Source organism: Cimex lectularius, unplaced genomic scaffold (genome assembly GCF_000648675.2).
Source record: "Cimex lectularius strain Harlan isolate CLEC.00 unplaced genomic scaffold, Clec_2.1 scaffold305, whole genome shotgun sequence".
NCBI classification, from domain to species: domain Eukaryota; kingdom Metazoa; phylum Arthropoda; class Insecta; order Hemiptera; family Cimicidae; genus Cimex; species Cimex lectularius.
Genome location: NW_019392834.1, coordinates 324,345 through 346,706, shown reverse-complemented (window position 1 = coordinate 346,706; position 22,362 = coordinate 324,345). Strand labels below are relative to the sequence as shown.

The following is a 22,362-nucleotide window of genomic DNA, read 5'->3' as shown; positions in this document are numbered from 1 at the left end:
TAAACTGCTTTGCTCGGTTCATATAATTACCTAAAGAGATCTCATGTGTCTAATATGTATTGTGGTTTGAAAATGGCTGTACCACCCTCCAATTGCAGGCTATACTTTCTTGGATCCTTCCTCTATCAAAAAGTTTCTTCCCATTTCCCTTCCTATATTAATAATCTCTTAATATTTAAGTCTTCTATACACTCTTGCTACATTAATTCTGCCTTTCTGATCTTACTTCCTCATACAATTCCACTGCTTCTTCCTTATCCGTTTCTGCAACCTCTACATATTTCCCCTCATTCCATTCTCCTTGCCACAACCCTTTTCATCTTTAAGTCCCATCTTGTTTTATTACCTCCTGCTCCTTCAATTTAACCATGGTATGCTTTGGTCATTTATGTTAACTTTTTCTCCTTATTAATTTAGCATGTTTAATTTATTTTTATACTATTACATTTAAATCTCACAATTTTTATGAAAATTGAAATTTTTAATATCTTATCATTTTGCATGAATTTTGCAAAATTTGTACTTCTTTGTTATTCAAGGGGCCCAAAGCCCTAGAATAAAAGTTATTTTCTTCTTCTTAAACAGAAATCAATGTCCTAACTAAAGTTCAATAAAAATAAATAATTTTATGAGAAAAGTATAATTCATCTAAGGCTATATAGGATGGAAATAAATGAACTAGTGAACTGAAAAATGTATTTTGTTTGTAAAGACAAGTTATAGCTTAAAGAGTGGAAGGAACTTGACATTTTGAATGTTAATTTTCTTTATGCTCTGTGCTTTTTAAGGTATTTTTCTTTTTGGGCCAATCCAGTTTCATTTTGCTGAAGAATCCCTTGAACCTGGAAAAAAATTATTTGTGAATTCTAAATCCAATTCAATATTCAAGATTGGTAACTTGACAATGTACATATTTCGCTTTCGAAATGGGTCTGCTTCACAATCTGACCGTGTGTCTATTTCCTCCGTCAATGGTTCAACAGCTCTAAAATCATAATGTTCCAAAAATAAGAAAAAATTAAGTAGCTGCATTTAAAATGATTAATATTGTATGTGTTATTTATGTGGCGATGACCATGATATCGCCAGCCCTCTGCACTTCTATAATCAATAATTAATTATGTAATAAGTATTATAAATAATTTTCATTAGCAGAGGCTACACTCTAGAAAACAAGAAAGGCGTTTATATTAAGAGCAATTCGTTTAATTTTTAATTTTTTCTCTTCAACTTTTTGTGTATCTATTGTATAAATTACATAACTATTATAAAATAAGTTGCTGTTGTTTAATTATACGGTACCTAGTAATTTTTCTCTTTTGCTTATCCCAGTGAGTTCCCTCCTGTATCTCTTGTTCGTCTGAGCTCAAGTTATTTTCATTCCAGAAATTGCATGTTGAACACACATTTATCTCATTATAGCCAGGGGTGTTGGTACACATTACATTGTAGCATTGATAATCAGTTTTATAATTAATTTTGGAACAATCACATTTGTTTTGTCTAGTTGGACTACTTGTTTGCTTTGCCAACTCTTGAAATAACAGCCCACAATTTTCATTAAGATATATGTTTTTATTTTCAAGCTTTCCTTCTTTATTTTGTTGCATACGAGAAATACTTTGTTCCAATTGTTCAGTTCTAGACTCATGTTGATCATCCTCTGAAGTAGATTCAGATTCAGATTCTGATGATTGTGGGCAGTTGCAAGATTTCAACTCTACTGGTTTTGGACATTTGCAGCAGGAGCCCACACACCCAGCAGCTTGCATTATCTTGTCTAGGCAGATTTCACAAGGTTCATCACTATTATCCATTTGTACTCGTGAGTAATATTGACTCATATAACTTCTATTGAAATGAAAGGTAAGTAATTGTTTCATAAGGTCTGTCACATTTACTTTTGTTGAAAGATATCTTGGATGGTCTGGATCAGGATCACGTTTTGGACATGGGCAGCAAGGTGTGTTATTATAGAAACACTTTGTGCCGGAATCTAAAAACACGGTTTGATGTTCATCATTTTCTTTCATAGCATCATCTAATGATGAATGTATGCCATTTTCCTCTTGGCATCGATTAAAAAAAGTTTGCATACAAGGTTTGGCAAGATATTCTGTTTTTAATGGACGATCCCTTAGTATTTCGTATTCATTCTTCAATACCTTATACTCTCCTGTTTTTGGGCATTGACAGTTTAAGTCAGGAAAACAATTACACATATCCTCAGATGTGACAGATGATTTATCTTTGTTCAAACTCATAATCCGTTTACCAAACTTTTTTTGTATCATTTTTTTTAACGATGATTTGCTTGTTCCATCTGTTGACCTGGCACTTTTTGAAGATGTCTTTTTATTTTTGTCATTCTCTGTTGGCTTATTTGTGGTAGGTGATGCGGGAGAATTTTCAGGCTTAACTTCTTCAGGCTTAACTTCTTCAGATAAAATTTTATTCTCATTGCACTTACAAATATCATCAAATGGAAATTTTCTGATTATTTCATATGGATATAAAGCGGCTGAGCATTGGCCACCTTTTCTTTTGATTTTATACGGAAAACAAGATTCAATTTTTTCTGTGATATCATTTTGTTCTATCTCTGGTGAATTATTTGACCCGTGTTGAGATTTATTATCATCACCATCATCTGTCTTTTTTTTATACTCCACACAAATTCTACCACTTGAGTCATTACAAACAACTAACCCTCCTCTTTCATAATAGATGGATTCCTCATCGTAAGTTTCTTCTGTTGAGCATCTTTTTTTTGAAATGTATTTTGTTTTTTGAACAAATTCATTGTGACATTCACATGCTATGTCAACCAGTCGTAAATTTTCATAATCTGGACAATTCATTTCTTTTCTGTTTTCTTTCTTTTACTTTTGAAGTTTTTACGGTTTCTTCTCTTAATTTTCTTTTAAGGCTCTTTTCATTTTCAAAAAACGTAGATGATTATGTTCATATTTGTATGCAATTTTGAATGTCCACTTAATCCAAAGAATTATGAGAAATACATGCAAGCTTGCTTATTTGATTTTTTCTCTATTAAATCATGGTCATCCATGAACAAAAATGGTTTGTTGTTGGTCAGGCGTCTTTTCAGTTATTTCTGTAGTAGCTCATCTTACTATTTATAGTATAATGTTAACATTATTTGTGGAATTTAATTTTTAATTTTTTATCATAAGATTCTTCATTAAAAAATATTTTTGAAACTTTTAAACTTCTTCCTTTCCCTCTTCAAAGTTAATTGTCTTGTTGAATTGTGTTGTACATTATTTTGGTGTGTAGTTTGTTTGGAATAAAGTTCTTAAGATGTTTGTTTTGTAAAATAAATAAATAAATGTCAAAAAAATATTATCATCTGATTAGTTCAATTTAGATGTCTAAATTTGTTTAACATAATTGAGTTACCTTAAAAATTGAAAACCAGACTTACGTGACAGTATTTGAGATTTTTGGGTCGTTTTTATACATCAAGATTTATAATGGTGGCTGTAAAAGTATTTAAACTAGAAAGACAACTTTAAGAAGGAAAAATAAAGTAGTAAAATATATGTATGCAATTATTTATGAAATATGCTAGAAATTTAAAAATAAAAGAATTTTTTGTAGTTACTTCAACATGATAAATTTATTTGACCTTCTATGATTGTTTTGGGCTACAACCACAACATTTGGATGCTTTATTGTCATTACATCCACAACATTTTTCAGCACAAATGACTCTTCTATCAAGTGGAGTGCAACATATTTGGCAGAGTTTCTGTCCTGCAAAGTTGTTAACGTCTTGGCCCTTCTGTGCGATAGAATTCAAATGAAATGCAAGCAGTTGAGTTAGCAAAGGAACAACATCCACTGTTGTCAGAACCATTTCTTCTGGTTGAGGACAAGGCGGTTTGGGGCATGGGCAACAAGGTTGAGGTTCAAATGTTTTAGCATTTACCTGTGTATCCGTACAAGTACACGTGTAGACATTATAAAAACAATTATCTCCACCCGGCCGCATTTTGTGACGATTTCTTTTCATTCTGAAATCCTGCTGTCTGATTCTTTAAAGGAGTATGACGAAAAGAATGAAAATTGATGTTGGTATTAGTGTACCTCTTATTACCAGTTTCTTGGGTAGGTCCTGAACCTTTTTAATGTTCATAGATGCAACGTTTTCTCAAAAACCACACAATAATTACAATTTAGTTCCTGGAATTAATTTGTACTTCCGCTTCACAACTGTGAGTCCATTTCAGTCGAAGGAGAGTGTTCTAGATCAAAAATCCATGTCCGAAGTAAGAGCTTGTTTCTCCTTGTGTAAGTAAATGTTTTTATATTTCTACTTGATTTCTTGAATTAAAACATGTGCCATTTTTTAAATAGTTACATATGTGTGAATTTTGTTTTTTAGCTTTAAGAAAACAAAAATGAAAGAAACAAAATGTGTATACACAATTTTAATATTGTTTCCAATCTGACATTAAATTTAAATAATTAGGTCAATATTTTTCTTAAGATTTTTCTGTGTTATGAATTGTCACATTATACTTTATTTTATGTTCTATTTGTTTGTCTTTGATATCAAATAAGACTGAGAACTAGTTGCAGTGGAACAAGTTGGGCATTCACCCACAGCTAAAGGCGCTGGACCTTGAGTAACCTGCTTTACAGTATCCAGCAGCATCATTTCTTGTGGAGTTATTCCCCACTGGATGTTTGGAATTAATCGTGGACGTTGCTGTCTCACTTGTGAATGGAGCTCTTGCTGCTTGCTTTGTAGCTGTTTACAACAATCACAAGTTGAGCATATTTGTGCTTTGACTGGATCATCCTCAATCAGGGACAAACGCAAATTGAGATTAAGTCCTCTGTAATATTTAGCAATGTAATTTATCTGATCAGGAGGCAAAAAAACTTTTCCGCTGTATCCTTTGTATGTCTTTTTCATTTCCACAGCCATTTTTGTTTGAGAAAATTTAATATAAGATTTAAAACATAAACAATTCTTTACAACTAACGTAGGATCATGTGTTTGAAATTTGATGTATAGTTTGAGAATAAAACTTACACATGGTTTTTTAATTTTTTTTAGTTGCCTTAAAACATTTACTAATGCAGTCTCCTCACCATGCAGGTAGAACTGGTGGGGCCAGAGCCAGAGAGGAGAAAGTCCAGAGGGCCAGCTGCAGTGCAGAGGGACGAGCATTATAAACAGTGTAGTGTTATAGCTGAATTAATGTTATTTCAGCTCTCCTGTAGGGATGCGCATGGGCTGTGGGAAATGGGATTTTCTTTTTCACCCATGTGTAACGCGCACACCTCTTTGCCACGCCAGAACCTTTGGCCTCCACCCCCATGGAATCAGACCCCCCCTCCTTATAAAAATGGTGAAGGCCACACTAATTTATAATTTTTTAATTAAATTAGCAGCCATAAGAAATTGAAAGTAGGTCTATGAAATCTGGATAATCTCTTAGTATGTCATAGAGGGTTTGCGGATGAGAGATATGTCTGCAGGCTGAATAGATTGGACAGATTGTGTTTTGTTCTAATAATCATTACAAGAAAGATTGGGGGTGGTTCTCTAGCCATTAGATGACCCTTAGTATGACGGCCAATTCTAAATCTTGCATCACTTCCTCCTCTAGATTAATCCTAATAAGAACTATGCCAAGGTTTAACCATTAGTTTTATTTCCGTAAATTTATTTTCACCAACATCATGCTAGTCTTTTTCCCATTAAGACCAAATTTCTGATTTTTTTATGTGAAATATAGTTGTCACCTGGAACTTCTCTTACTAGCTGCTTCTCTGCAATTTCATTTCCAGCAATGCCTCTGTTACCAGGAATCCATAAGAAAACAACCTCAATATTTCTATGAGAAAGATATTTTAATGCCACGAATATTTGTGACAAGGCAGAGTGCAAGACAGAACATATTAATGTTTTATTTCTTGGGCAAATTATTTCATCGCATTTATTTATAGCTCTAAAATTATAAACTCAGCGCTTGCTACACATTGGAGAAAGAAAAGATATATCCTATCCTCTGGATAAGAATATTGTTATACGAATTTCGAAATATTCCCCATCTAACATCAGAAAGCTCTGAGTTCCTTACTGGATTGATAAATAAATTTTGACAAACAAAGAATAGGAGAGTGAAATTGTTTTGAGTTTGGGGAAGTGAGAGCAGCTTCTGTCAATTTCCTTGCCTCTCCTAAATCATCATTCTCTCATCACCTCATAGAATCAATGCAGGTTTTAACCCATCACCCAATTAATGACTTAGGCTTATTTTTTTTTTTCAAAATCCTTAAAAATTATTTAAAGAGTTTAAGTGTTTGATTAAAGATATTATTTTCATACATATGTTTAAAAACAAAATAAAGCAAAATTTGTAGTAATCTTGTTTTGATAGTTATAAAATTGTTGTTTATCAAATTTTAAAAATTATTATAATTGTAATTTATACAAACAATTACAATGTGTGAATGCTGCTGTAAGGGAAAGCAAACGGGCAGAATTTGGTCTATGACACCAGAAGAAGTTCTTCTAAAAGGAAACAGTGCTAGAAGAGCTAATTTAAACATATATCTTACCATGTATGATGATAAAACTCCATTTACAAGTGATAATATGTACAATTATGTTAATTACTTTCCAACAAGAGATGTTCTTTATCCACAAGACAACCCACCAATGCCGCAATGGACTGACAAATTTACAATGACAAACATAAGCAGTTCAAATGTTCCCCTTTCTACTTATGGGTCAATGAAGGCCAGCGAACTTCAGACATGTGAATCGCTACCTCATACAGAGGGAGTATTAACTTCAGATAACGAACTGCTATGTGAATCGTGCAGAAAACTACAAATGAGTGAACTATTATATAGCAATGACAACATTCTTTGTGACTCCTGCGCTTTAGAATTATCTTCAACATACGCATCAAAAATGCAGGTCAACCCAAGTCAGCCAACAAGTAATGAGCTACTTTGCGACTCATGTGCTAAAATTGTTAACAAAGGAGAATGTGATTGTTGTGATTGTATGCCTTAAATTCACAAAAAAATGACATATTGATATTTCACTTTAACAATGGAGTAGATTGAAAGAATAAAGTAATGATCACAAAAAATATACAACTACATTTAAACATTGTACATTTGAAATCCAGTTTTAATAAATAAATTAAAAAAACAAACAAAAAAAAAACATCGTACTAAAAGGTTTTCTACATTTATAATTTAGAACCTTTTTAAAAAACTGTTTTGCTCAATAGTTGACATGAAAACAATATGCTATGAATCTCCATGGGTCTCCAATGTTTATAAACTTACCAGCCTGTTTTAAATTGTTTCTATTCTTTGTATCTGAGATTTAAATGCAGATTCTCAGATCTCGCCTTAGTGCATGTCTGATTGCAGACAATGGGTTAAGAATATGTTTTCGGTTCAATGGGATTCCAGGGCAGAGCGAAAAAGTTCATTAAAGGACCATCACAGAAAGTGATGACAGAATTATTTAACATTGGACGTGTTAGGACTAGAACTACCACAACACATCTTCATTAAGGACAGTGTAGAGCCACAATTTAGCCATGGTTCTGAAGATGCCTATTGATGCCATAATCCCAAAATTCAGATTTGACAAGAAATTTTAAATTAAAATATCTTATGGGGACAGACAGAGGGAGGGATCCCACTTTATACCGATTAGATCTGGTATACAGATGTCTCTAAGACTGAGTATGGTTCACGAGCTGGAATCTGGAAATAAACCAAGGACATGAATTCATATAAGTCGTTATCAACAAAATAATAGTCATCTATTGAGTCAGCCAGGCCTAAAGTCTATTGGCAGTAAAGTCCAGAGCTCTTTGGGGTTGCATCTAGGCCTAAAGTGAAAAAGTTTTTAAAACAACCATCACAGAAACTAACAGCAAAACTACAGAACTTAGGACATGTTACTACTAGAATGCTTAGGACTTCACACTCTGTTGGCATATGTATAAACTTGGAGCAGCAGAAACAAGCGATGGATATGTTGCTAGGGGAAAAAAAGAAACAGCACATGTCCTCAATTGGTGCAAAGGTCTATGCAGGCTGAGATTCCTATTACTCAGAGAGGAAAAGTCCAGATCTAAATCCATTAACACATTTTGGGATCTGATAAAACACCTTAAACATAACAAAGGGATCTAGATATTAATTGAAATTGCACATTAACCAATATCAGTCGAGTTGTGTAGGGTCATAAAGAGGCTGATTCATTTTAACCTTAGCCTTTTTTTTTTTCTTTAACACAGAAACAACATCCATCGAGAGCATACTGTTAAGCAGGTGTTTTGGGCAAAGTGTTAGTCCAGATTATTTTAACAGCAAGAATTGGGGATTTTTTCTGCTTTTTGCTTTTTTCAACCAGTGCTTCATGTTGCTGTGTCAAGACATGTTCCATTGCTTTGATTTCATGTTGATTACTCAGTTATCCCAAAAATGGTTGATTGGTTTTTAAAATTGGATAGTCTGAGAGTCAAGCAATACACCTTGATGTTTCTACTATTAAAAAAACCTCTTGATGGATAATTGTTTGTAATTTTTGATTTAGTACTACAAGAAAAATTGGTGCAAAGGTGAAAGATAAGAGATCAGACAATTGATGTTAAAAGAATCCCTTTTGCAAAATAGTTTATTTTGTAGCACAGTTTCAAAGTGTTGTTGATGCAAAATGAGCTTAAGCTGGTTTTAATTTTTGAAGATTTTTTGTGGTAATAAGCAATGTCCCAACAATTTGAAAAGCCTTAGTGTTTTCGAGAGTAGTGGTGCGAATTTTTTTTGTTCTATTTTGTGGCGTAAATTTTTGCTCTTTGTTTTAATTTTGGGGTTGTTATAAAGTGCTTGCTAGAGTTTTAAAAAAAAATTAATTTGCCTAAATAGGCCTTCCCTATCTAGCATATTAAAAAATAAAAAATAAATGTATGTTTTTATAATGCATGTGACAATAAATGCGTTCATTATTATTATTATCATATTAGTAAGAATTAATTTATTCTTAGCTAATTTTTAATGAAAAGCTAGAAAATCTTAAAATATATGATTTATTGATTTATCACTGAATTTTAAAATAATTTTTCTTTTAAAGTCTGAACATTAAGCTGACACAAGTTGTAAGAACAAGATAAATATGGCTTTTGACATTAAAAAACATTACATTTATAAAATTGCGTTGAGGCATACTTTCTGATCTAACATTACTTTAATAAACAGCATGGTTTAAAAAAATTTGCTGCAAGAATTATTAGGTTTAAGGATTTACTATTTGTAGGTGTATAGATGTATACATGTCTTAAATTGTAAGCCCATATTTATTGTTTAGCAGATCAAAACATGTTTCATTGTATATGCTTTTTTTCTGAATTACCAAGGCTGCTGGCTAAAGGTTGTGACATTTTACATGAAAATTCTTTTAGAATCGTATCAATTTTTCTGTATACAAACACCGCATCATCCAATTTGTCCAATACTTCTTTCAAAATTACTACTCTGTTTTTAAAAAGTTCAACTCTGTTTCGATGCACTTTTTCTTCAATGGTTGATTCTGCAGGTTTGTTTTCTTGGGTATAATTATTATTATTTTGAACACAATGTGAATTTACACCTGAATTATTTTCTATCCTGCCTTTGAAATAATCTTTGAAAGTGTTAGGAGAAAAATGCTGTTCATTGCACTCATCTATATCATCAAGAAGAGATTTACTACTCACATCTTTTATCTTTGACTCAGCATTTATAGTTTTTCCCCGTTGCTCAAGATGGTCTTTGAAAACAAGCATTTTATCTATTTTAGTGTTTTTTTTGTCAGAATAAACTTTTGAATGAAACGTTTTCCTCAGTTTCTGTGTTGGGCTTAGTTTGTGTGATTTTGTGTTTGCAATCTTTGAAAGAGTTTTAAAAGTTGGCTCAAAATAATTACCATTTCTACTAAGATGCTTATTAGAGTTTTTTGAAACAAAATGAATTTTTGTATCCATCATAGTTGACTTATCTTGATTTGAGCAGACCTTCAAATAAAACTCATCTCTCAATTTATTAGATGACCTAAATTTGCTTGAGTTCTTGTTCATAAAGGTTGTACAATCTGAGTTCATATTGCATTTCCTTTTATAAGAAGGTGTTTTTTTAACCATTTCCATACTTGATTCCTCCCATTCATATTTTATTATAGAGTTTCTTGGTGGAGTTTTACTAGAATTCTGGAATTTTTTGTTAAAATCATTTTTTTTCTGTTTTATTATATTTTTTTCTTCGGCATGGCGATAATCGCATAATTTATGAGTTATTTGAGTAGTATTCTGCAAATAAAATTCACGGGATTTGTAAGACCTTGAGGAATCTGATTCATTACTTGTTTCCTTTTTATGATCTGGCAAAATTGTAAAGTTTATTTTTCGTTTTAACAGTTCATGTTCTTTTTGTGATTTCAACTGTTCAAAAAAATTAACTGATGGGCTCCTAGTTGATTCATCTTCAGAACATGTATAAAATACATAAGCGTTGTTAGAATCAGTCCTGAAAGATGGTATTGAGAAGAATTTGCTTTCACTTAGTTCTTCTTGGCTTATCAATGAATCATCACTCACTACACTTTCAATTTCATAGTTAGAATTTATATTTATATTATTTGAAACCCACTCCTCAATTTTCCCTTTTGATTTAGATTCTTGGGAAAAAATTATTTTACCTTTTAAACAATTCAGCATAGAGAAATCTGGCAAAATATCGTTTTCAAAACATTTCTTTTCTTCAGGAATATCACATAGAATGTAATTTTTAATATTGATATTAGAGTTTGATAAGTCCTTTGCTCCTAAATAGTCTTCAGGCTTGTTCATTATTTCTGCTGCTTTACAATCATTTTCACATGTAAAATATTCTAACTTTTGATATTTTGATGAGGAAAAAGGTAAAGTGATTAAAGGAGGGAGTCTTATTCTTGATGAAGCTCCGTTCATTTTTGATGGAAAAACATCTCTAAACTCATTGTCACCACTTTTCAATGCTCTCAGATTGTTTCGAGAGTCATCAGAGTTTATTTGGGTACTTTTACTGTCACTCTCATTTATTAAGTTTAAATACTTATTAAACATTTTCTTAAAATGTTTATGTGCCTTCTTTACTTGAATAAGAAGTGCTTGATTTCCTTTCCGTTGGGAATCTTTATTGACTTTATCAGTTAACACTTTTTTCAAATAGTGTCTATATTTTTTATTTTTTAATGTCGTCAACGATAATAAATCTGTTCTAGCCATAATGTTTTTCTGTTGAAGTTTGTGGATTAGCATCAAAGGTTTATTCTCCCTGACAGAAATTGGTATGAATTTCTTCTTTGATTTTGAAACATTTCCTGCCTTTTTCAGTTCAGCAAGTTTTGTGTAAGTTGGAGAAATTTCAGTAGATTTTAGTTTGTGTTCTGTACTATCTACCAAAACAGCTAATGAATTTTTTTTCTTTAAAGATGGCTCTGATTTCGAAAAAAGAAAACATCGTGCAGGTAGCATTGATTTTGTGGGAAGTGTTTGTGGTGAAAATGGTGTTGGTGTTGATAATGGTGAAGTAGGTTGCTCTGGAAGAAGATTTTCTGCAAAAGGAATATTACTTTTTTTGTGTGTTATGCTCTTAAAATCTGTTTGAACTGTTGATTCTTCGCTGTCTTCTTTCTCTTTTAATTCATTATTGTAATGAATTGAGGAAGGTTTAAGTCTCATGGAAGCTTCAAATATACGTTGAAGTAACTGTTCAGCTTTATCTGCTATTATATTTATTTGGAATAGAGTTTTATTATTACTTAAGATATTATGATTTGGTACTAGTTTGGTAAATGATTGGAATATGTCTAAAAAAGTCAATAATTCCTCCCTAGGTACACTTGTATGATTATCTAATTCATTGTGGATTTCTTCTTTTGACTGATTTTCAGCTTGGCTTTCAACATTACTTTGTTTGTTAATTTTTTTTTCATAAAATGTTAGTAAATTTGTTGTATTTCCTGTAGGTATTGCATCAACTGGTTTATGCTTTTGTTGAATAATTTCATCTTTATTTTCATTTTGTTTTTGTAATGATTTTAAATATTTCATAGGGTCTCTTATATTTATGTCCAGTTCTGTTTGTTCTGTGTAAATTGCTGTTTCTCGTATTGGAGTGATTTTTGTTTTTTTGCGTATTATATTTTGGACCTCGTCTGGAAGCCTCATTTTCTCATGATTATACTTGCTTTTTATAATGTTATGTTTGCTGAAACCTTTACTTTTAGAAGTACCCTTTGTTTTGCCAGTAGAAAAGTGAAAATTCTTCTGTAAGCCAGCACTACTTTCTAAGTATTCATTTTGTGCCGAAACATTACAACATCCCATGATTGGGGATTTGATTCGAAAATCATCGTTGAAATCTAAAACAATTATGGAATCACGTTTTTCACTTTGGGTACATTGATCTGCTTTTATAGATTTATGTTCGAAATTAGAATCATTAGAATACCTCCTGGGTTCAGAATTAACATGAATATTTTCTTGCAATGGATTTACTGTCAAAACAGGTGTTTCATCAATACGTTGACTTGTTAAAGATGGCTCATTCTCATTCAAACGAATTTTTATTAAATCCTTAAAATATACAGTTAATCTTTCCTTGAACAGTTCCTCTAAATTTTTGTCACTTACCAAATGGTTAACAATGTTTTCAAGTGATGCTCGCAAGTTATTTTCGTTATTCACAGGAATATTCACTTGTTCATTATTATCATATTTTTTCTGCTCGTTTGTTTGTGTGCAAGTGCTTTTAAGTTCTCCAAGTTTCCTTGGGGCACCAATAATATTTTTCAAGAGCAATGGAATGTTATTAACACGGTTCTTGAAAGTAAAATCATTTGGCAATCCAGTATTTGACCTTACGTCATGATGAATCAAAGGATGATCCTGCGAAGAATAACGATTAGGACTAAAATTTGACTCTGATTCTGAATATTTCATACCTTCTTTGCTGTAGTCAACCTGCTTTTTAGCCTGTGGAAAATAATCAATATGGTTTCTAAATAGTACAGTAAAGTCATGAGAATTCATAGGTTGTTCACCAGTTTTTTTTCCTGACATTCTGTTAGTGTTTAGTTCATAGTTTGTACAATTGCTGTGTTTACTACAATGTTGGCCAAAGGATTTATGACTACAAATCCTTCTGGTTTTTGGTTCTTCATTGGTGTTATATGCTGACCGTAAGCCATTGTGTTCATCATAATACTCAGAACCTCTGTTGTAATGTTTTTTTGATTGATTTCCAATGTAATTATGAAGTTTCCAATTACATTCGTTACACAATGTTGATTGATACATGGTATTTTGTATTTTGTTTTGATAATTTGAAAATGTAGAAGGTGGATTAAATTCTTGATTAGTAAAAGGGGAATCAGGAATGCAAGAATAACAGGTCAAAAATGTCTCTTTTGAACCAGCTTGAGAAATATAACTTCGGCTTTGTTCAGATCTACATTTCATCTTTTGCTCCAATTCATCATTAACTTTCATATTGTACATAAATTTCAAATTTTCTTCTTTTAGTTCATCAAGTGTTTTCTTTTCTTTATCATGATCAGTTGTAAGCCCATTTATTGTTTTAGATATATAATCTAGAAGGTTTTCTTGATGTTCTAATTCTGTCTTTGGCACATTGTACAAATTAGTCCGCTGTTCTGAGTGTGCTGGTGGAAAATTATTGGCATAAGAATGAAGTTTCCTATTCATGGCTGATTTTAAAGGCCTTCTATCACCTATTTGTACACATTTATTGCTTACAGGTTGGTGGATTACATGTTTAGATTGTTCCATTTCAGCCAAAGGGTAGATTTTTGGAACACCGAATTGATCTTTGAATATGGTTTGAACAATTGAATCTACAACTTTTTCACATGTCTTGCAAGTTTCGCTTTCATTTATATGGTCACATTTTTTTCTCTTGGGTTTACCTTTTGGCACAACTGGAGTCTTTGGATGGAAGGTAGCATTTAATACATATTCCATAAAGGAATAAATTGCACATTCTTTATCTTTTCTACAAATATCATTTGCAACATATTGTGTAAAGTAGAAAGCATTTTGTTGTTCAATCGTTTGACACCCTTGAGAATATTTGGCTTCAATTTGTTCTGACGGTTTACGTTCCAGTGTACTTTGTTTTTTTGGAAGTGAAAATTTTGTTTTTAGTTGTTCAGGTGGTACTCCTAATGCGTTAGACTTTCTTGCAAGTTCTTTGAATGGAGCTACTCTAGTTGGGTCAAATGGATTACATGGCACTTTCTTGTCTTGACAATAATGTTCCATTTTTACTTCTTAAATAACAACTTATAATTAGCCTTTTTATTATTTTCTTTATTTTTTAAAGTCTTGCGTCTTGGATACTTGAAGGATATTCGAATAAATCTTTCGGAGGTGCACTTGGGCAGGTGATAATTGAAGGCAATTGAGAGGAATTATATAAATCTAATTGTTTTGGTATTCTCCCATGTTCATTGTATGAATTATTTCCTCGTTTATATTCATTCGGGTTGGATTGCATACGTTTATTATCTATGTCAGACTCTTGTTTGGATTTAATGAAAAGTGGATAGACAATATGTGTGTTACTCCGACATGAGCAGGTGGGCTTATCCTTTTTATTTGGCAATTGACAAACACACTCATCTTGCTTTATAGTCGATTCCTCTGCTTCTACTGGTTTTCCATAAACTGGGCCCAATATTTGATGTGGAGTTACATGTTGTGCATAGTTCTCAACACGTGTAATTGGTGCTTGACATCTTGCACATTTGAGACTTTTAGGTACAACTGTGCTCACATGTTTAAGGCAAGGAGAAGGTTCTGGTAAGAACGAGGGGCACAATGGATTTAATGGTTTTTTACATTTGCGACACAATTTTGGAGGAGATCCTGAGCATGTGGGTTGGATGAGATTCTGACACTTAGCACAATGCTTAGGTATGGAACATGGAGTTTGACAAGGTGATCCACCTTGTCTTGACCCTCGAGAGCACATTTGGTTTTCTGTGAGCCTAATGTTTATTTTATTGTTTTTTTCTGATAAGCAGTGACAAAGTTCATGTTTGTTGGGTAGAACTGTAGAAGTACTTTGCTGATCTGCACCAGTATGTTGTTCATGTAGATTGTTAATGAAGTTTGAATGACAAGTACATTTCAAACTCGTATTTTTTTTATCAGCAACAGCACTGTATAGTTGACTATACTGTTCTTCTGTAATGCAAAGACAGTTCGGATTTTTGAATTTGCTGTTGTTATTATTTTGTTCTATGTCTTCTGGCTGGGTTACTAAACCTTTTTTTATTACATTACATGTATCACCAAACTCACAAACAAATGGATTTTTGTTCTCTACATTTACTAATGAAATGCTTCTAGGGTGAGTCTTAGATGAAATAGTGGAATGGGATTTTTGTTTGTTGTCTCGAGTATTTGAAGAAGCTAGTAATGTCCTTGAATGTGAAACTGATGTTGCTTTAGACACTGTATGTGGAATTTTTCTTTTCTTAGAATTTGTGTGTCTGGTTGGTTTAAATGTACCAGTTGGATATGTTCTCTGCGGGGGAAATTTATGAGGATTAGTTCTTATATTAGTTCGATTAGGAAATTTTCCCAGAGAATTAACTTTTGTATTTGTTTTCTGAGTACTAGATATACAACGTGAATACTTTGGTAAAGTAGAGATTAAATTGTATGTAGAGTTTTCAAAAGGGGTTGATTTGGTTCTTGAAATTGGCTTTGATAATCCACGTTCATTTGTTTTATAAGGTCTTGATTTTACAGTTAATTGGGTTACTTTTAATTTTTTTCCGGCAATGTCTGTATTCGACTGTTGTTGAGATTTTGGTACAGTTTGTTTGGAAGTAATCTGAGATACCAGTTTTGCTTTAGAGAGTGGCTGAGATCGTTGACTATTATTAAAGTTTTGATGACTTTTTTGTGATACGGGTCGACTTGGGACAGCTTTCAAACTGTGATTACTTTTTCCGGAATTTTGAGTTGTCTGAATTTTAGATTTTGCGGAAGGAATAGTTGCTTGTGAAACTACATATTCTAGGCTTCTCATACACTGAATTGATTTATTTTGTGGGCCAATTTCATTCAAACATTCAGAAGTTTGTTTATCAGTATGTTTGAAATTAACGTGGTGAAAGCATTGAATTGGTTTGTTAAAATTTAATTTGTGTTCTGAAAAAATTTTAGTTAGTACTCCTTTATTTTGATGAAGGACAACAGGTGATATTTGATCTTTACCTATATGAGAATCACTCTTGGACAACTGCCTTGAAAGATTTAACTTTGATATACCATTTAAATTTAACAAATGGTTGTTAAGTAATTCTGATAATATTTTTTTACTTTCGTCTTCATTTTGTACAAAATTGTTAACAGGGGTAAATTGTCCACCAAATGTTTCTAAGATAACTTTCTTTGTGGATATAGGTTTTAAAGTTGTTGCTTCACGCGAATTAACATAAGCATTTCTGGTGTCTGTTTCTTCTTTAATATTTTGTGAGAGTTTGTTATTGAACTTTGTAAGATTTGTTTCTTTTTTAATTATTTCTGTTTTTTGCTTTGCTTTATATCTGTTTTTAAAATATTCATTTAAATCTTGGTATAATGGATTATTTGTTGAAATAGGAACACTTTCACAACTGATGGATTTTTTATCATATAATTTTTTGTTTAATTCATTTATTTTTACCAAATTAGACTTGAGACTTTTTTGAAGAGTAAGTAAAGGCTGAATTGGATATTTTGTTGATTTACCTGCAATAGTTTTTCTATAATTGTAAGGCCTCTTTGTTTTCTCTGCCACAAAGCTTGCAGTTTCTTCGGGTATTCTTCGTACTGTGTTAGGTCGCACAAATTTATTTTCAATTGTTTTCACTGTTTGCTGACAATTTAACTTAAATGGTTGTTTTTTAGCTAATCTGTTATTGATTTTCCTATCATTTAATTTTAAACCATTTAAAATTGAATTTTTGAACTTGATTCCTGCATTTCTAACTATGTTTGGCTTTGTATTTAAACTTGTGGATGTATTAAATTCTTTTTCTCTTCTAGTTAGATAATTTTTCCTCTCAAGGCTTGAATCCTGGTCTTTCTGTATCACTTTTGTCTGCTTTTTATTTGTAGGAAATAATAAAGGAGGCCACTTTTGTTCATTTGATTTGTTTAAAAGTTTTAGTGTAGATGATGATCTTTCAAGGTATGGCTGTGAATATTTAGGCTCGGCATTAGTAAGGATTTTATTATTTTCAAATGTTTTCTGTGTGAATAAAGGCTTAGGGACAACCTGTTCAGAGTCAACAATTACAATACTTTTTTTAGGTGCAATTTCTCTTGGAATATTAGGTTGTTCATTGGCAGGTGTTTTAGTAACAGTATCAAGTACGTTTCTTTGAAGATCAGCTATTATTTCTTGTAGTTTGTTTATTTCCTTAATAACATTTTTTGATTGTTCGAGCCTTTTTTTAGTAACTTTGGAAGAATCACTTGTTGACTGGCCTGTATTATGAACTTTAAGTTCTAAAACATGTTTTGGGTTTGCATTTCCCAAATTAACAGTAACAGCATTACCTTGATCTAAAGGTGCAGTTTCTAATGATTTAACTAACTTAACGAGTTGCTTGTATGATAAAGAGATAGTTATTTTCTTCTTTCTTGACTTACCTTCAGACAAATTTTCTTTATCAGTTGTTAGAGAATTGGTAATTGCACTCAACGAAGTTTCTTCACAAGAGGTTTGATTATTAGCTTCTTTTATTTCAGCAGAACTTATTTCACTTTGTTTTTCTATACTGTCTTCAACGGTTTCATTTGAGTTAGTAAAAAGATTAAAACATGCTATGTTACTATGGTCCTCAATTGATTTAATACATATATTCAACAAATTAGTTTCTTGTGTAATTGATTGTTGATCAACATCATTTGTACCTGAATATTGTTGATCTGTGTCAGCAATATTGTCAAATTCAAGATTTTTTGAGTCCTGTTCGGTATCGACAAAATATATCCCATGCTTTTTGTTTAAATATCTTTCAAAGTAGGATGTGGAGTTTTGAATGATGGACGTTTTCAATTCTGAAGGACACTGTAATGCTTTTGCTACTTCTAGAAATGAATCCAAAGAAATCTTTGCTAATACACTACTCTGTAATTCTTTGTCAATTATTCCAGTTCCTATGCAAGGTGTAAAATATATGTTGTCATTTTCAACTGTCAAACTTGACCAATGTTCTGAAATAGTATCTGAATTAGTTTCTGTTTGCTCAATGTTTTTTTCAGAAAGTTCTAGTGATTTTTCATTGATACTCTCACTTTTTTTAAGTAAGTATGGGAGAGTGTTAAAAGATGTGTTATGTTTTACAAAAGGCAATACTGGAGATTGCTTTCTTCTAGTTATTAAACCAGTGACAGAAACATTGTTGCTTAAATTGTTTCCAGTTCTTTTTATTTGATTTTTTTCTGTTCTTTTCAAAATCTCGGCTACTGCATTTGAAATCTGACTTTTTAGCACAGGTGATAAGTTCGTTCTTTTCTTCGGCTTTACAAGTCTGGGCCCTTCTCGTTTATACCATGGTGGTTTGGACTTGAATTCAAAACTTTTACTTTCTGGGAGCTTCACTTTCGGTCCTTTATTTAAAAGTTCACTATCACCCAATTTATTTATGCTACAATTTGTTTTACCCTTCAAAAAATTCAATACAATATCCGGCAATTCTTCATAGAAGAATTCTCCTGTTGTTGAATTAAAATGCTCTTTCAAAGTCTTATTGCCATTCTGTAGACCATCCTTGCTCATTTTATGCTAACACATGCTTCTTCAAAGAGAAAGTATGCTTGAAACGCGCCATTGGTTGTGTTTTGAACTTGTCTTACCTAACTTGACCAGACATATGGTAAAGACATATGTTTTTTGAAAAACATTTTGGCTATTATTAAGGTGGTTATATTGTGGTCCATTGAATAAGGAGAAGTTTATATTAATTATATGCGTTGACAAAGGAACATATAATATAGCTGAATAACAATAATAATTTCATCTCAAACACTAGTTCGACAGATTAATTCATACAAAAAATAATGTTATTTATGTTCAAAATTGATTTTGTTGAGCTATATTGACAATTAGAGGTGCCTTGAAGTGTTTGTTTTACATCTGCATACCTTGTGAGCATATTGCATTTCTATACGTGACATGTCATATATGTATATACATATAAACTATAGAATCCAATAGAAATGCTCGATCAAATCAATCAAATATTTATATTTAATTGAGGATTGCTTAAAATAATACATGTAATAAATAAAATGAATATTATTATAATATTTATTTTGTTTATTACATGTACGTATTTGTACATAAAATTTATTTATTTTACCTAGTTAAGTGATTTATGAGAAAACAACATTTATAAGTTTTATGTACCGATAATTTTTAGGTTAACTTATACTTGGTTGATTGTTATTTCTTGTCCCAACGAACAATAATTTATGATATAAATAATTATAAAATAATCATATTATTTTATAATTCCAATGAGAACCAAAGATAGATTTAATTAGAAGAATTAATTAAATACCTATTCAAAGATTTACGCCTTCCTATTATTTATTATGATGACAAGGTAAATGTTTTCTTAGCTAAAGTAGTAGGTGGAATTAATTAAAAAACTTAAATAATAAAAAAAAGTTTAAATACCTTTTTGGTTGTTCACTTAGACTGGGTCCTATATTTTCATTATCAACTTCAGTGATAGTAGAAAGAGTTCTCTGAAAAAGTATTTCTTCCTTACCCTGATTGGGTGTAAATGCACTAGGAGAATTAGGGTCAACTTTTTCATGTTGTTGAAGATTTTTGTTTGATAATTCAATGAGCACTGGGTTTACTCTTTTATCCCTGATTTTCCTTGATGGCTGCATTGCCCATTGTCTTGAGGTCATATACATTCTCCTTCTTGAATATTGAGGTGAATTACTAAGATTTCTTTCACGGAACTTGGCACGTAAGAATGTATCAGATATGTCTGAGATTGACGATGCTTTATGACCTTCAGAATTCATATTTGTTGAGTTGACATTGCAATTGTTGTAATTAGAATCAGTGAAATCCTCAGATATATTGTTCCTCTGGTAAGAATAAGATTCCACTGGATCACATGAACTGGGCCGGTGTTGTCTTAGTCGATTTCCATTACAGGCTGATGATTCACTTTCAGAAGTTATACTTTTTCTCGCAATAACATCATCTATTGCTTTCCATTTTGGGGGATTTGCTCTACTCCAACCTTTATTTTGTATACTATAGTAAATGGGTGGTTGTTCATGTGAGGGAGGACATTTTTCAAATGTTTCAATATCTTTGCTGCAAACTTGTGGTTGTTGTTCAGGATGAAATTCTGGTTTTTGGTTGAGCATATTATTTCTGTCTACTCTATTGTTACAATGAACCTTTATTTTAGAAATCTGTAGGCCTGTGTTTTCACAATTATTATTTTGTACACGTTTTAAACCACGCACAAGTCTTTCACAATTTTCTCTTTGTTTTAATTGTTCACAATATTCTCTTTTTTTTAGTTGTTCACAATTTTCTCTTTGTGTTAATTGTTCACAATATTCTCTTTTTTTTAGTTGTTCACAATATTCTCTTTTTTTTAGTTGTTCACAATTTTCCCTTAGTTTTAATTGTTCACAATATTCTCTTTGTTTTAGTTGTTCACAATTTTCTCTTTGTTTTAATTGTTCCCAATATTCTCTTTGTTTTAGTTGTTCACAATTTTCTCTTTGTTTTAATTGTTCACAATATTCTCTTTTTTTTAATTGTTCACAATTTTCTCTTTTTTCAAATAATTGTTGACAATTTTCTCTTTTTTTAAATTGTTCACAATTTTCTCTTTTTTCAAATAATTGTTCACAATTTTCTCTTTTTTCAAATAATTGTTCACAATTTTCTCTTTTTTTTAATTGTTCACAATTTTCTCTTTTTTCAAATAATTGTTCACAATTTTCCCTTTTTTTAAATTGTTCACAATTTTCTCTGTTATCAAGTTGTTCACAATTTTCATTTTTGGCTGAATATTCACTGTTTCCACTTTTTGAACTGGTTTCACTCTTTTCACAATTTTCACCCTTTCCTTCAAATTTTTGTTTAAAAAATCCAAAATATCTTGAATACAATGAAGACTCACATGAATTTCTAGGACTATTTTCAAAAGAGATTCTTCTCGAAGTTTCTGTTTTTCTGTAGCATTCCTCATCATTTAGCAACTTTTTTGGTCTAAGATTCTTGGAACTTTGGGCCTCCTGATTAGACATGGGTGGGCATGCTGTTATTTTCACTTCTACACATTCTTTTCGTGCAGGCTGTGTAGAAAACATGGAAAAAAACCCTTGTTTACTTTTAGGTTTGCTCTGAATTTGTTCCTGCATAAAATCTGGTTTTACGTCGATGCTTTGATCATTTTTACTAAATTCATCATTTTGGCAATTGTCATCCTGTTTTGTCTCAAGGTTATACTCTGTTTCCAATTCTATTGAATCACTTCGATTTAATTTTCCAGTTTTTGTAACTGCATAACATGGATCATTTTGCGAAAGAGCTTGTTCACTATTCTCTCCGTGGTCAATTACCTGCTTAGGCAATTCAAAATCGAATCTACCTTTACCACTGTTAGATGTATTATTACTTTGCCGTTGATCATTATTTGCATTGATATCATACCCTAATTGTTGTTTGTCTGGACTAGGTTCCCAGCATTCTTTTATTGGCTGTAACTGTTGCATGTGTTGGGGTTGAGTCTGATATTGCTGCCGCAATAGATTATGCGGAAAATGTTCCTGTATTTTTTGTTGTCCCATTTGTCGTTCTCGCATTTGCTGGCTATATATTTGCTGCTTTTGCATTTGTTGTAGTTGCTGGTGTATTAACTGCTGCTGTAATTGCTGCTGTTGTAATTCCAGTAGTTGCTGTTGTATTTGCTCTTGTTGTTTTTGTTGCTGTAGTTTCTGCTCTAGTAGTGCTTTCTGTTGTTGAATTAGTTCTTGTTGTTGATATTCTAATTGTTTTGCTTTAAATGCCAAATCATCATAACTTGCTAACAGTGAAGTTTTGTTTGTTTGGTCTGTTACTATACATTTATTATACTCGTCTTTTGATTCTTGTTCCAACATTTGACTGAAATTGCTTTTAGGTGCACAGCTGCAGCTAAGAAAACCATTTTGGGTAAACATTTTCATTTTTTCTGGACTCTCACTACATTTGGGATTG

General features: G+C 31.7%; 2 protein-coding genes across 4 annotated transcripts; both read right to left on the bottom strand.

Annotated features, from left to right (window-relative positions):
* Positions 1-679: 679 nt before the first annotated feature.
* On the bottom strand, positions 680-20,933 carry LOC106674407. 2 transcript variants are annotated; one of them, XM_014407084.2, is made up of 3 exons: positions 19,798-20,933; positions 911-985; positions 680-842 (listed from the first exon to the last, which is right to left on the bottom strand). In XM_014407084.2, the coding sequence occupies exons 1-3, from the start codon at positions 20,511-20,513 to the stop codon at positions 758-760; spliced, it is 876 nt and encodes a 291-aa protein (XP_014262570.1). In that variant the 5' UTR covers positions 20,514-20,933; the 3' UTR covers positions 680-757. The 2 variants fall into 2 exon arrangements, with proteins under 2 accessions (XP_014262570.1, XP_014262569.1); XM_014407083.1 differs by lacking the exon at positions 19,798-20,933 and adding an exon at positions 1,303-3,439.
* On the bottom strand, positions 9,299-14,453 carry LOC106674406. Of its 2 annotated transcripts, none has more exons than XM_014407081.2 (2): positions 12,723-14,453; positions 9,299-12,665 (listed from the first exon to the last, which is right to left on the bottom strand). In XM_014407081.2, the coding sequence occupies exons 1-2, from the start codon at positions 14,370-14,372 to the stop codon at positions 9,396-9,398; spliced, it is 4,920 nt and encodes a 1,639-aa protein (XP_014262567.1). In that variant the 5' UTR covers positions 14,373-14,453; the 3' UTR covers positions 9,299-9,395. The 2 variants fall into 2 exon arrangements, with proteins under 2 accessions (XP_014262567.1, XP_014262568.1); XM_014407082.2 differs by lacking the exon at positions 9,299-12,665 and having other exon boundaries at positions 12,712-12,977; positions 13,034-14,453.
* Positions 20,934-22,362: the final 1,429 nt, after the last annotated feature.